We start from the raw sequence: 14,598 nt of genomic DNA, 5'->3' as shown, positions 1-14,598 counted from the left end.
TTACTTTCACAAAAAGAGATTGAATCATTTGATATTGAATCTGTATTACAAGAGACTCTCTAATGGTCTGTTTGTTTTTTTAGTTTTGGATTTTTGCTATGCAACTTAATTTATGGTTCCTGTTTAACTTAATTGTTACAGTGACTTTCAGTTTTGTGATATTAATCTCTTTTTTTGGTTTCTCTCTCAATCTTATTCTTACTAGTGTAAAAGCAATATGGCATCCTCAACTGTGCTAAAGAGTAAAACAGTTAAATATGGACTATTAAACATGAGGTCTCTTCTAAGTCACTGGCAGTGTGACTCGGGATTGTTCAGTCATTTAAACTAACATGTTCATCCAGCTGTAACAGGTTTTTGTAAGGCAAAATAAATCAATATATTGATCAATTATTAAATCATTTTCTGTCAAAATCCTCAAAGCACAGGCTGAGGCAGGGGAGTAGCAACCAAAGACCCAGACAGAGTTTTAATTCATTTGAAAGCCTGACTCTTAGCCCTGTACACCCTAATTGGAAAAAAAAGTGACTAGCGTCAAATTTAGCGACTTTTTCCGGTGACGTCGGCGACTTTTGGAAACCTGAAATTTACTGAGCTAGCTAGAACCCTGCTGACCGAAGGATGGAATTTTGTTCATTCAAGCTGTTTACCTGTTACTAGATGTACAGGAGTACACACAGGAGGAAGCACTCCGTATCTTTTCTGTTTGCATTTTAATAGCACAGCTGTGAGTTTTTTGTTATGGATGAAAAAGCATTAATTTATTTGAGGAGCATTATTATTAAAATACGCCAATAGTTTATTTTTGAGCAATTTCTCATGTACACCTGCAGCTGAATGTTAATAAAAGTGCCTGTGTGACATCTGGGACATGTAGCTTGTACCTTTTGGAAAGAAAAAATATCGAGATATATATTGTATATCGCTATTGAGCTAAAAATGATCAAGATACTATTTTTGGTCTAACCTAACATGCATGTCTTTGGACTGTGGGGGGAAGCCAGAGCACCCAGTGGACAAGCCCACACAGGCACACTGAGAACACACAAACTCTACACAGAGTGACCCCAGCTGGGGTTTGAACCAAAAACCTGGAGCAAACCACTCCACCACCGTGGCACGGTGAAACGACAGTGTTTCTGTGTTTGTGTGCTCTATATTTGTTCATTCATGTTTACCATTTCTTTTTCCATGTGTCAGTGTCTCCTTGTCTAATCCATCTACTGCGTTCCAATATGCCATTTTGCTTAGGAAGGTTCCTAACTGAGAGAACTGACCTGGAAGTGCAGTATTTGCAAGGTGGCCACAATAAGAGCTGTTCCAATTATCCAAATACTAAGGAAAGGAGCTTCAATATTTCTTTTATTGCCGCCTTTAGCATAGGATACACTGGGACCATCCTTTATGAAAGGAGACAAGAAAATGCTATCCCATAATTCACTGCAACAGATTATGCGGCCATTCATGAAAACAATCAACATGATAAACAAAGTGGATCATATCAAGTTAATTGTAACTGCATTTTCCATTTCGTGCCATAACCTGCTGATACATTTTGAGTTTGTAACAACAGGCTGTTAAACGCACAGCTGAATTCTGAACATCACACTGCCTTATAGATTTATATCAGCTCCCTAAAGATTATGAGCTATGTTAACGGATGAGTGATAAGTGTCACACAGCTGACCAGTATGATGCACAGAAGAACACAAAAACAATGCTGATAATTGTAAATGACCCCTAAAACTGTATTTATTATTACTTTAGTCTATTTCAAGTTATTTCAGTGATCACTGTGGGTTTTTCTTTGTTTAATGGAAGGGTACCAACAATTTTAACCACATCTGTAAAGTCACATCTTCCACTTTGCAATTTTGTCTGTGTACAGTATGCTCCCTCGTGTGCTATTATCTTTAATTCAGTTCAATTCAATTTTATTTATATAGCACCAAATCACAACAGTCGCCTCGAGCTGCTTTGTATTGCAAAGACCCTGCAATAATACACAGAACTGGAAAGAATCCAAAGAGATCCAGGGTATGAGTTGATCTCTGGAGCTGATGGCACTTTTTTTATTGTAAGAAACCAAAACACAATGTTGGTTATTATTGGATGGTATTTTTTTTAAAAATGCACTTTATATTGTAAAGCACAGACCATATAATACTCTTTAACCTCCTATTTTTTCCTGACTCCTCGTGTTTTGGTTTTCAGTTTTCACCTTATGGACTTGGTTTATTGTGCTATTAAAACATGCTTTTCTTTTAAGTCACTGGGAGCTAAATGACTGGACTGGATCACATGCTCACAGCTATATATAGAGAAATAATTTTCTTTTATTTCTTATTTTCATTTTGGAAGGGACAGGAAAAAAAAAAAAATCAACTTTGGTGTTTTGGAATAGGTGATAATGTTAAACAGTTCCAGAATATGGTCCAGATTTACTACAACGACTGCAGTTGTGACTATTGCTTGGTTGAAATCACTGGTATCGATTCATTGATTTTGACAAAAAGAAAAGTGACAGATCGTGAAGGTAAATTAAGCTCACCGAGCCAGGTGTTCATCTTTTCTGAGCTGCAGTGCTCCAGTAAGGGCTGGATCAAAACATCAAGATCTCCTTTGGGGGCCTCTCTTGTGAATTTCTGCTCCAATAAGATAAACACGCAGGTCAAGAACAGCAGCATACTACAAATTCACCAGCTTAGGATGTTTTAATAGACAAGATTTTTGACTACCCATATGCAAATAATGAGAAAAAAAAGGTAAACTAGTAAATGTTTGTTCTACTTGTCTCACAAGATTTATATAGCTTGTGCCACGCTCATTATCTACATGGGTAGTCACAAAAAAATCTGACAAAAATGCGCAACAGATTAATTAATAGTGACAACTATTTAGTCCTGAAATTGATTCTGTTCACAGAATTAGTATATCTCTTAGTATACATTTAATGACAATGTTTGGATGATGTTTTGTCTAAAATTTTTTCTCTATAGTCCATAGTTCATATGAATCAACAGATGTCAAGAATATTGCTCAGTCATGAATCATAACGAAATTAATGCTCATACCTCAACTGTAATGTGTAAAGGATCAACAATCTGCCAGATCATGAGAGACAGGATGTCAATGCCAAGCAGAACACCAACAGTTGCATAGAGTTTCCATGGTTCCAGGTGCTGCTGGGAAAGATAGTGGTATTGGTCACAAAAGCAGCATGACGATGGATCAGAAAAACACAAATCCTGTCTTTCTGATTTTATGAGAGAGGGATTTATAACGCCATAAATAGACTAGGCCAAGCTGGACAAGAAAACAATGATCAATCACTAAATGAGGCCAATTCAATCTGTTGTCTAAGCACTAGGCCTTGACAGGAGACAAGAGACAAAGGCACCATACTGATGAGAATGCACAACTTCCTTACTCAGTCATTAAATAAAAGATGTTACTCACATATTCAGCTTTAAAGAAAAAAAAAAGATTTTATGGGACTAGATCCAACTCTATTAAGTAGTTATTGATTTTGTTGCATTATTCCAAAAGACCAAAGCTTCTTCAGAAACAACGGATGCAAAACATTTGATCTGCCTGTTAACACAATCACAGTTATACAGGATTATCAATATTTTGACAACTTACTCTCTTTTGTGTGTGTAAATTTTCAGGTGTTGATCAGCCACTAATTGAAACATCATTTCTACTTTTATTGACTTAAAATGGACTCTCATTTATACATATTTCTGCAGAATATTATCTAATACAAGCATACTAGTTTATTAGAAGACACCGTAATAGGCAAAGGCCTTATAGTGCACAGAAAAGTGGAACTAACTTTTAAGATTAACTCTCTAGGAAATTCCATCCATCTTCCACTTAGCCAATTCAGGGTCAGGGGGAAATAGCATTTATATTGAAAGAATATGTTATTAACTACTAATTCATAATGTTTGTGCAAATGCAGTAAGCAGTGTGTCAGAATGAGAAAAGTAGGAAGGTTGTAGTGGAACGTCTCTTTGTGTCTTGGCATCTTCCACTTATTTTGAACAAAGCGAGATTGCTCAACCTCATCTTAATCTTAGCTCAGATATTCTCCCATGCTAATAGTCTTTAGAAATTTTTAAAGTTTAATTTTACAGTGAGACATGACATCAGAGGTTCAGGGATAGGATGTTGTTAAAAGCACGTAAAAATGCCTTGAAAATAAAAATTAAACTGAACATTAAAACAACATCTTTGTGTATATTCATAAAGTTTGGTTTTTCCTCTTCCTATCTCTAAGTCTCTCATGTTATAGAATAATAATACAAGAGGTAACAAAACACTGAGACAATGATGAACATGCAAACTTGACACAGAAGGGAAGGCAAAGAGACAAAACCAAATAACCCTAAACTTAATACTATTTGAGAATAGACATTAACTGAGCAGTAAATTATAACCAGGAACCTAGGAAACATCTCACAGACCTATCTTTGTGTACATGTACTCTCAGTACTGCTGTTATTTAGACTCTTTCTCTCTGATTGATCTTTCTGAGTTAACTTCAATAGTTACTTCTGCCAAAGCATCAATATGTCTATTAGACCTCATTATTACAAGCCTGCTCAAAGAAGTTGAACCATTAATTAATGCCTCAGTCTTAAATATGATCAATCTATCTTTATTAAATGGCTACGTACCACCGGCTTTTAAGTTAGCAGTAATTAAACCTCTGCTTAAAAAGCCATCACTGACCCAGCTGTCTTAGCTAATTATAGGCCAATCTCCAACCTTCCTTTTCTCTCAAAGATTCTTGAAAGAGTAGTTGTAAAACAGCTAACTGATCATCTGCAGAGGAACGGTTTATTTGAAGAGTTTCAGTCAGGTTTCAGAATTCATCACAGTACAGAAACAGCATTAGTGAAGGTTACCAATGATCTTCTTAGAGCCTCTGACAGTGGACTCATCTCTGTACTTGTCCTGTTGGACCTCAGTGCAGCTTTGATACTGTTGACCATAACATTTTATTACAGAGATTAGAGCTTGCTATAGGTATTAAAGGTACTGCACTGCAGTGGTTTATCTAATAGACTCCAATTTATTAATGTAAATGGGGAGTCTCCTTCACACAGTAAGGTTAATTATGGAGAATTCTGTTTACATTATACATGCTATCATTAGGCAGTTTTATTAGAAAGCATTGCATAAAGTTTTATTGTTATGCAGATGATACCCAGCTTTATCAATCCATGAAGCCAAATGACACCCACCAAACTGCAGGAATGTCTTAAAGACAGGCCTGGATGACCTCATGCTTCCTGCAATCTTCTTGCTTTTAAATTCAGATAAAACTGAAGTTCTTGTTCTCGGCCCCACAAACCTTAGAAACATGGTGTCTAACCAGATACTTACTCTGGATGGCATTACCTTGACCTCTAGTAACACTGTGAGAAATCTTGGAGTAATCTTTTGACCAGGATATGTCCTTCAATGCACATATTAAACAAATATGTAGGACTGCTTATTTGCATTTGCACAGTATCTCTAAAATTAGAAACATCCTGCCTTAGAGTGATGCTGAAAAGATAATTCATGGATTTATGAAAAATTATCTTATCTTAAAGACCTCATAGTACCATATCACCCTAATAGAGCACTTGACTCTTACTTGTGGTTCCTAGGATACTTAAGAGTAGAATGGGAGGCAGAGCCTTCAGCTTTCAGGCCCCTCTTCTGTGGAACCAGCTCTCAGTTTTTATTCAGGAGACAGACACCCTTTCTATTTTTAAGATTGGCTTTAAAACCTACCTCCGCCCTTGGCCACCGCCCGACATACACTGCACCTGACCCCTACAATATCTCCTGCGGGTGATCGGTCTACAGGAGGGCGGGCCCATGTAACCTCTTCTGGCTGCACCTGGCCGGGCACCATGGGCTAATGCCTGGCCACCAGACACTCTCCCTCGAGCTCCCTCCCTAGGCCTGGCTCCAGGGTGGGGCCCCGGTAACCCTATCCTGGGCAGGGTAAACTGTTCCCTCGTTGTTGCAGACATAGGGGTCTTCAGAACCGCTCTTTGTCTGGGCCCTCAACCAGGACCAGTTTGCCATGGGAGACCCTACCAGGGGGACAAGCCCCCGGGCAACATAGCTCCTGGGATCACTGGGATACACAAACCCCTCCACCACGATAAGGTGGCGATTTGCGGAGGAGTTCTATTATACAAATAAATAAAACCCAATAACACGTATACTGGAAACATTAAATCTGAGGAATAAAAATCTAATCTATTACGAGAGCAAAAAATGAAAAACAATGCACAAACAATGGGACAATGACTATTTTTTAAGAAATGATACAATCTCACAAAACATTCCAGTACAAAACAAGTGTATATGACTATCAACTGACAACCTTACACACTATAGCATAAAGGGCTGAAGTTTGTCCTGTTACCGATCAGGTTTTATTTTGAAAACCTTTTTTTGGAGCTGCATAATATCAGCATTTAAAAGGGCATGGTGATACGACTGTGTTTATGCTTATTAACAGCTGATCTCATGTTGACCAAAAAGTCTACAGTGTTGACAGATGATAGCAGAATGCTATAAGACATAGGCACTAACCACACTTACAACCAGTTAACTCACTCTGTTTTAATCTTCCCTAAAACAATGTGGCTTGATATATATATATATATATATATATATGGTCTGTAGAGGGATGTTTTTTGCACTGCCTCACAGCATAACCAATTGCACTATAGTGTCCTTCCTGACATCTTTTATACACTGGTCAGGGCAGCACGACAAATAATTTTCTGTATGATTTTTTTCAGTCTCTGACGTCGATGTTGAGACTTTACAATATAGTTCAGTTCATTGAGATTTGTGGGCATTCATTTATGGACAGTTCTCTTAAGGTCCTGACACAGCATTTCAATTGGGTAGGGAGGTCTGGAGGTCTGACTGGGTCCTCGTAACAACTTTATTGTTTTATTTGCCAGCCATTCTGCTGTAGATATGCTGGTGTGCTGTGGTATCTGCACCAAGATGTTAGCAACAGATCCTTTAAGTCCTGGAAGTGGCAAGGTGGGGCCTCCATAGATTGGACTTGTGGCCCAGCACATCCCACAGATACTCAGTTGGATTGAAATCTAGGTAATTTGGAGGCCAGGTCAAAACCTTAAACTCATTGTTGTGCTCCTCCAACATTCCTGAACCATTTTTTGTTTTGTGGCAGGGTGCCTTATCCTTCTTAAAGAAGCCACAGCCAGCACGGTATATTGTTTCCATAAAAGGGTGTACATGGTCTGGAACAATGCTTAGGTACGTGGTATGCATCAAAGTAACATCCACATGGATGACAGGACCCAAGGTTTACCAGCATAACATTTCCCAAAACATCCCTCTGCTGCCGGCTTCTTCCCATAATACATTCCCCAGGTAAATGATGCCCCTGGCCATCCACATTTAAACGGAAACATGATTCATCAGACAAGGCCACCTTTGTCCTTTGCTCTGTGATCCAGCTCTTTTTTTTTTTTGCTCTGTCGTCCAGCTCTGATGCTCATGGGTTCATTGTTGGCACTTTCGGTAGTGGACAGAAATCTGCATGGGCACCCTGACTGGTCTGCAGCTATGCAGCCCCATACACAACAAAAACTGCCGTGCACTCTGTATTCTGATAGCTTTTATCAAAATCAGCGTTAAGCTTTTCAGCAATTTGACTTACAGTAGCTCATCTGTTGGATTGGACCACAAGGACTAGCCTTCACTCCCCATGGGCATCAACAGGCCTTGGCCACTCATAACCCTGTTGCTGGTTCACCCCTGTTCATTCTTTGGACCACATTTGATAGATACTGTCCACCGCAGACCAAGAACACCCTACAAAAACTGTAGTTTTGGAGATGCACTGACCCAGTCGTCTAGCCTTTGCAATTTGATCGTTGCCAAACTCACTCAAATCCTTATGTTTGCCCATTTTTCCTGCTTCTAACACATCAACTTTGAGTACAAAATGTTCACTTGCTTCCTAATATATTGCACCCACTAATAGGTGCCATGATGAAGAGATAATCAGTGCTATTTCATTCACTAGTCAATAGTGACAATGATTGGTGTAAATGAAAGGCTGTAAGCTTTAATTGTTAAATTTAAACATATTCCTATAGGCATTATCCTTACAAGATGCCATCACTTACAGTCTAATTTCTTGGCACTATCACATGGATGCTGGAGAACCTGGATGTTTTTCATTGCAGTGAGTTTTTCATCTAGGGGTAATCTTGTCCTCCACCTGTTTTCTTTTTCACCTGACTGTTGATCATCTTTGTCTAAACTTTTCTCTTTTTCTTTCCTGAGCCACAGTGGCTGTAACAGGGGAAACATTATTTAGCATCATAGTTATTTCAGCACAAGAGTCACTCTTTTTTTCTTTTCTTTTTTTTTAATGGTTGTTACCCTCATGGATACACTTTGGGAAGCTACGCCTTTACTGGCTTCCTTCTTGGACACTATTACTTAAGTTTCTTCAGTTTCACCTACTTTTTTGCTTTAGTGGTGCAGATTGTAGGCAGTGAGCACAAGCCCGTGGATTTGGAATGAATCTGATTCACTATCAAACGTATGGCTGTAAGAACAAAACTGGTTGGTGTGCACATGTTATGAATGTGACAGTGATCTTGCATGCAAGCTTATTTTTTGTGCAGGGTAAGAATGTTTGCATGCACAAATTAGTGAATGACACCTATTGTCCTGATGACCCAATTTCAGCCAATATGTCGACAGCATCTTATTTGACCTTAGAATACTTATACATGTTATACAGTGGAGTTCATGGTCTACTCAATAACTGCAAGGTGCCAAGGCCCTATGGATGCTAAACAAACCCACATCATCACCCCTCCACCACTTGACATTTGGTATGAGGGGTTGTTGCTAATATGCTGTCTATGGATTTATTTTTAAACAGAAGCTTTAACCCTTTATTTACCATAGGCCCACCATTCACAAACTTCTGGCAACAATTACCATAATAACCCTATGCTGGGTGTGAAGTGCAATTTCTCAGCTTACAGAAACGGAATGTTTCTGATAGAATAAACGGTCGCGTAATCATGGTAATTCAAAGTGTGTTTGATCAGATGTCTCAGCGGTGATACGCTGGGCATTAATCAGCTGTTCACGGCAAGTAAGGCAGGTAATTTATGAAGGACTTATATATAAAATGAAGAAATTACCTGTTTTGCAAGAATCTGTATTATTGTACCTACATTATAATCAATCCAGTGCTTTTTGGCCACTTAAAATATCTTTATAGAACTTTGATATATTTGTTGTGATTTCTGCAGCCTTCTTAGCCAGATTTCTGTTTAAAAAGACATTTTTAATGTCAATGACAGTTTTTACCTTGAAAAAAAAACAAATATATAAAAGTCACTTTACCAAAAACTGATTGCAGCTTCTACCTTGTGATAGAAATGCTGTTTCTGGCTTAAAATGACTTGATATCATTCATGAGAGATATTTTTTGACATATATTTCACAGATTATAGGTCAACAAATCATTTACAACAGTTTAAATACAGGCAATCGTTTTTTGGCAAATACCGGAAATCACTTTTTGGCAGACGATCACTTTTTGGAACAAAACCGGCAGTTGTTGAATGTAACCTATAAAGTAACCTGTAATCTAACTCAGTTACTTCTAAAATTAAGTAATCAGTCAAGTACCTAAGTTACTTTTTAAAGGAGTAACCAGTAATCAGATTACTTTTTCAAGGTAACTATGGCATTACTGGTCATGATGTACAGCACAGCAGAAAATAGGAAGTAAGCATGGAGCAAATGGAGTCATGTGAACAATGGTGAAATAAAGGACTTAACATTCAGCCTTGTTATCTTTAGAATGATCCAAAGTGCTATAACAAAGTATATCTATATGTGATTTAGCTAATAGCCATTCATAATTCTAATTGTATATAGTTCTAATCAATAAGTGGAAGAAAATGGATGGATGGATGGATGGATGGATGGATGGGTGATTGGATGGATAATGAATAAGAAAGTGTAAACTTAAGAAGATGAAATGTGCTATCTGTATGTGTTGAGATAAAAAATATGTCTCCTGTCCTGTAAAAACTTGAATTGTTACCACTTTATTCTAGTGTATCTACTGGTAAATACAATTACATCATAATTTCAGATAAAATAGGAAGTGCAGTAGAGCCCTGTTTAGACAGGGTGTGTGATACAGGAATGTACTGAATGTGGTAAAAGTGTGTGTACATGATGTGTGTTTGAGCATACATGTGTACTGTATGTGGGTCAGAAAGTAAGAAAGAGTGAGAGGGGCGAAAAAGTGATGCTTATGGACAAATGAGTATAACAGGGGGGCTGTTAGGAAGGTTTGGGGTTCGTCCTTTAGTTTCCCACTGAGTGGACAGCAACAGAGGATTAAGTGCTGCCCTGCCACAGTGGACTTAAGAATTGGGATTATAATTTTTGTATTTTTCTCAACTGGTTTTTGCTGTGTTTGATTTAACCCGAATTGGTTGAAGGATTCTGCACTGAATCACTTCTTCTCCAGTTGGATTTTATCAGGCATGGTCTTGAATGCATCTTAGGTCTGGGCCCCTTCTCCTTTGTGTCATTCATGTCAAGACCAGTATCAGAAATCAGTATTAGCATAGAGTATATTAGTTAGGATAAATTTAAGGTGATTTGGTTATATGATTTTTATTATTAGATTGAACTTTTACCCAATAAATTTCATTACAGTCGAGGTCTTTCTGAAAGTGCTGTAACTAAGTTAAAGAACATAACCCCCACAGAAGTTGATTGAGTCTTTTTTACACAGTAAGGTTAATTATGGAGTTCCTCAGGGTTTTGTGATAGGATCAATTCTATTTACATTATACATGCTTCACTTAGGTATTATTATCAGAAGACATAGCATACACTTTTGTTGTTATGCAGATGATACCAAACTTTATCTATCCATGATGATGCACACCATCTAATTATCTTCACTGGGTCCCTGTCAAATCCAGAAGCCTTCAGCTTTCAGGCCCTCTTCTGTGGAACCAGCTCCCAGTTCAGCAGTTTGGTTTTAGGAGACAGACACCCTCTCTATTTTAAGATTAGGCTTAAAACTTCATTCTTGATCAAGCTTATAATTAGGGCTGGATCAGGTGACCCTGAACCCTCCTTTAGTTATGTTGCAATAGGTGTAGGAGGCTGGGGACTTCCCATGATGCAGTGAGAGTTTTTTTCTTCACTCACCTCTGCACTTTCTACGTATTTATACCCCACTCTGCATTTAATCTTTAGTTATTATAACTCTCTGGCTCTCTTCCACAGTGTGTCTTTTGTCATGTCTCCCTCTTTTCACCTGCAACCAGTCCTGGCACATGGCTGCCCCTCCCTGACCCTGGTTCCTTCTTTTGCCTTGAGGCAATTGTTGTGATTTTGCAATATATAAATAAAATAAAATTGGAGTGGATTGAAACAACTTAATAGAGTCCCATGAAATGTTTTTTTTTTTTTTTTACTTAACTGTAGTTTTTCATTACTAAAATGTCAATCCACAGCTTCCCTGTCACATTTACCTTCTTCTTATCCTTCTTTTCATCCTTCTTTGTGAAGACAGTGTGAACCCACCAGATCTTGGTGAACATGCTGCCATATGCAAGACTGAAACCCAGGCCAAGCAGCCACAGGCGAAACTAGCGAAGAAGAAAAGAAATGAAAGGCTTCATGATTACACTGATTAATATATCAGGTATTTTAATCAAATCATCTCCTCAGTCATTTGTCATCATCAAGCCCTGTTTGAGTTTAATAGCCTTTCAAAGATGACCTTGAAATGGCAGTAACCCTCTGTGAGGCTGTCTATCCTGTACACAGTCCTACAGCAGCAGTGGCCGGCCTTTGCTATGGACTGAATAAGTTAGAATTGAAAGTTTCTTTCAAGGAGGAGGGAATAAACAGTCTTGATAAAGATGATAACATCAGTTTTTCCTTGGCTTGTCCACTTAAATCAAAGAATAGCTCAAGTAGTTTGAAGGCTTCAAAATACAGAATATTTAAGCTAAATCATTGTGTTTGGTGCAAAAAGTATACCTGGCAGATGATGGGAAACTGCCTCCTGTGGACATGAAGGCCATCAATACCCAGAGGAAAGACAGCAGCCAGAGACATCATGCAGCCTACTGCAGTCATGTTGTTAAGGTAGGGCTGAGAGTTCTGAATGTACCTGGAGCAATAGCACCAACAGTTATTTTAATGACGATAGCCATAAACATGTATAAAAATATATAGTGTATATACTGGGATGATTACTATTGAAATGTATTTCACCACATACTACAGAATACATGTCCTTGAATGGAATTTGTAATATAGTCCATCAGAATTAATCAAAGTATATAACAAGACCCATCATCTATGGGGATATCCTCCCATGATTAATAAAAATATCAAATAAATTTAGAAGACAGGATAAACATTACAGCCCCATTTCAAAATATAAAACCCTTCAGCAGACAACTTATTACCCATCTCTTCCGCTTATCCTGTTCAGGGTCAAGGTGGAATTGAACCCAGGCCCTCTAGATGTTATTCTAACTGTGAGGCAGCAGTGCTAACCTTGTGCAAGATCATTTTGCCCTAATTAGGAGGCTGTACCCTAAATGTTTATCCACACCCTTTTAGTCAGTTCCTTAGTGGGTTAGTAAAGATATAATACATATTCCAGCAAAAAATATGTTTTCAATTTTAACAATCAAAACAAAATATTCTTTAGTTATCTGAAACATTTCTACAGATACTTTCTGGTAGCTACATCCTAGAACAGACACAAAAAATTTCCATTGTAAACAAATTAGAAAAAGCACATACTGCACTCTTGTACAAGATTGTATACTACATAATGTCTTTCTATTTATATAATCTATAACAATAAGCCAGATGTAATGTATACTTACAAGATATTCACATAACATTTTACTTGAGTGTGTACAGGAATATTACCACATAACATATGTGGTAATATTCTAACATAATACTACATAATCTGCTAATATCAATGCATTATGTATAACATTACTATAATCATAAGGCAACCATGTACAAAACATAATGCAAATTGCAGCTTGCAATATTGCTGAGCAGTAGGTATGGCTTTAATATTGCTCAGTGATGAGTCATAGCTTGTATTATTTATGGCCATGAGTCATCCCTGACCAGCATGATGGACAATGCTCAGCCAATCAGGCTAATAAATAAGGCTGCAGCCTAGAAGCGATGTTATTATAAATAGACTGGCTCTTTACCTAGAAATTTGGGATTCGTCAGTATCAAAAGAGAGTACTGAATGTGCCAAGAGGGTGTGTGTGGAAAGATGTGTGGCTCAAAGAAAAGGTGTGTTTGTGTGTGTGTGGGGGGGGGCATAGGCATATGAACAAATGGGTATAAAAGGGGGCAGTTAGGACGGTTGGGGGGGGGGGGTCCCTTTTGCTTCTAGTGGACGAAGTACAGAAGAATATTTGAAGAAGGATTTTGGACATTAGTTATAAATTACAGTGAGAAGTGCCAGAGGATTAACTATTGCCTAAATGCTGTGGACTTACAAATTGGGAGTATACATTTTAGCCTTTTCTCTACCCATTTTTGCTGTGTCGGATTAACCCTTTTAACAGCGATCGCCGCTGATACACCTGTTGCCTGCCCTTACTTGCCATGAACAGCTGGTTAACATGAGTGTATCACTGCTGAGATATCTGATCAAATGCACTTTGTATTATGGTAATTACGCAACCGTTTGTCCTATCAGTAAATTTCAAATGGCTTCTGAAAGCTGAGAAATTGCACTTCACACCCAATGTAGGGTTATTATGGTAATTGTTGCCAGAAGTCCGCAAATGGTGGCACCTTTAAAGTTAACGGCTGATGGCGGGCCCGTGGTAAGGGTTAAAGTTTCAAAGGAGTTGGAGTACATTGTACTGAGTCACTGCTTAAATAAAATATCCTATTTACATTTAAAGTCTAAATTGTGGACATTCATTTTCTATTCTTCTTTTACATCTCTGGTTCTTAGAGGTTACTTTAGCCCTCTAAATTAATAGATCCCTGGGACTAACTTTCCTGTCCAGGAAAGCATTACCAAGCTGTTATTCAAAGCACACTTGATCATTAGAGGAGGGCTGCCATTAACAGATGTGACTGCTGATTGCACTCAACTATTAGGGTTGCTAGACCCTATATAGCAGGGTCAGCGTCTGGATTGGTAGGCAGTAGAACTAGGTGAGCCTCTTCAAACCAGCTTAGTTTCTGTAAATTTCTAATAGGGTAATACCCATAGGTTCAGAAACTGGGAATTGTTGGAAGTGCTGGTTCTAGATTTCCTGTACAGGAGTAAAACTGGGATCTGACACCAGTTTCTCACTAGTTACTGCCAGCTGTCCAGTGACCAAGGTCAGTTACTAGATATGGGGAATCCTCACTTTCTCCATTTCAGTCCATAAAAGTCACCAACCGGACTTGTGTAAGGAAGACACTGTCTCGAGACATCTTTCAGGGTTTTATTGTAAATCTCCAGGAATGAAGAAT

General features: G+C 38.2%; 1 protein-coding gene across 1 annotated transcript in view; it reads right to left on the bottom strand.

Moving 5' to 3' along the window:
• The window catches only part of gabbr1b (gamma-aminobutyric acid (GABA) B receptor, 1b), a 102,626-nt gene that overhangs the window by 14,337 nt on the left and 73,691 nt on the right, over positions 1–14,598 (bottom strand). The window contains exons 11-14 of the mRNA XM_030741798.1: positions 12,112–12,244; positions 11,598–11,714; positions 3,075–3,182; positions 2,552–2,645 (exon numbers count right to left, since the gene is read on the bottom strand). Coding sequence (XP_030597658.1) covers positions 2,552–2,645; positions 3,075–3,182; positions 11,598–11,714; positions 12,112–12,244 — 452 coding nt within the window. The remainder of the gene's footprint in view (positions 1–2,551; positions 2,646–3,074; positions 3,183–11,597; positions 11,715–12,111; positions 12,245–14,598) is intronic.

Source organism: Archocentrus centrarchus, chromosome 11 (genome assembly GCF_007364275.1).
Source record: "Archocentrus centrarchus isolate MPI-CPG fArcCen1 chromosome 11, fArcCen1, whole genome shotgun sequence".
Taxonomy (NCBI): Eukaryota; Metazoa; Chordata; class Actinopteri; order Cichliformes; family Cichlidae; genus Archocentrus; species Archocentrus centrarchus.
This window is presented reverse-complemented; position numbering and strand designations above follow the sequence as displayed.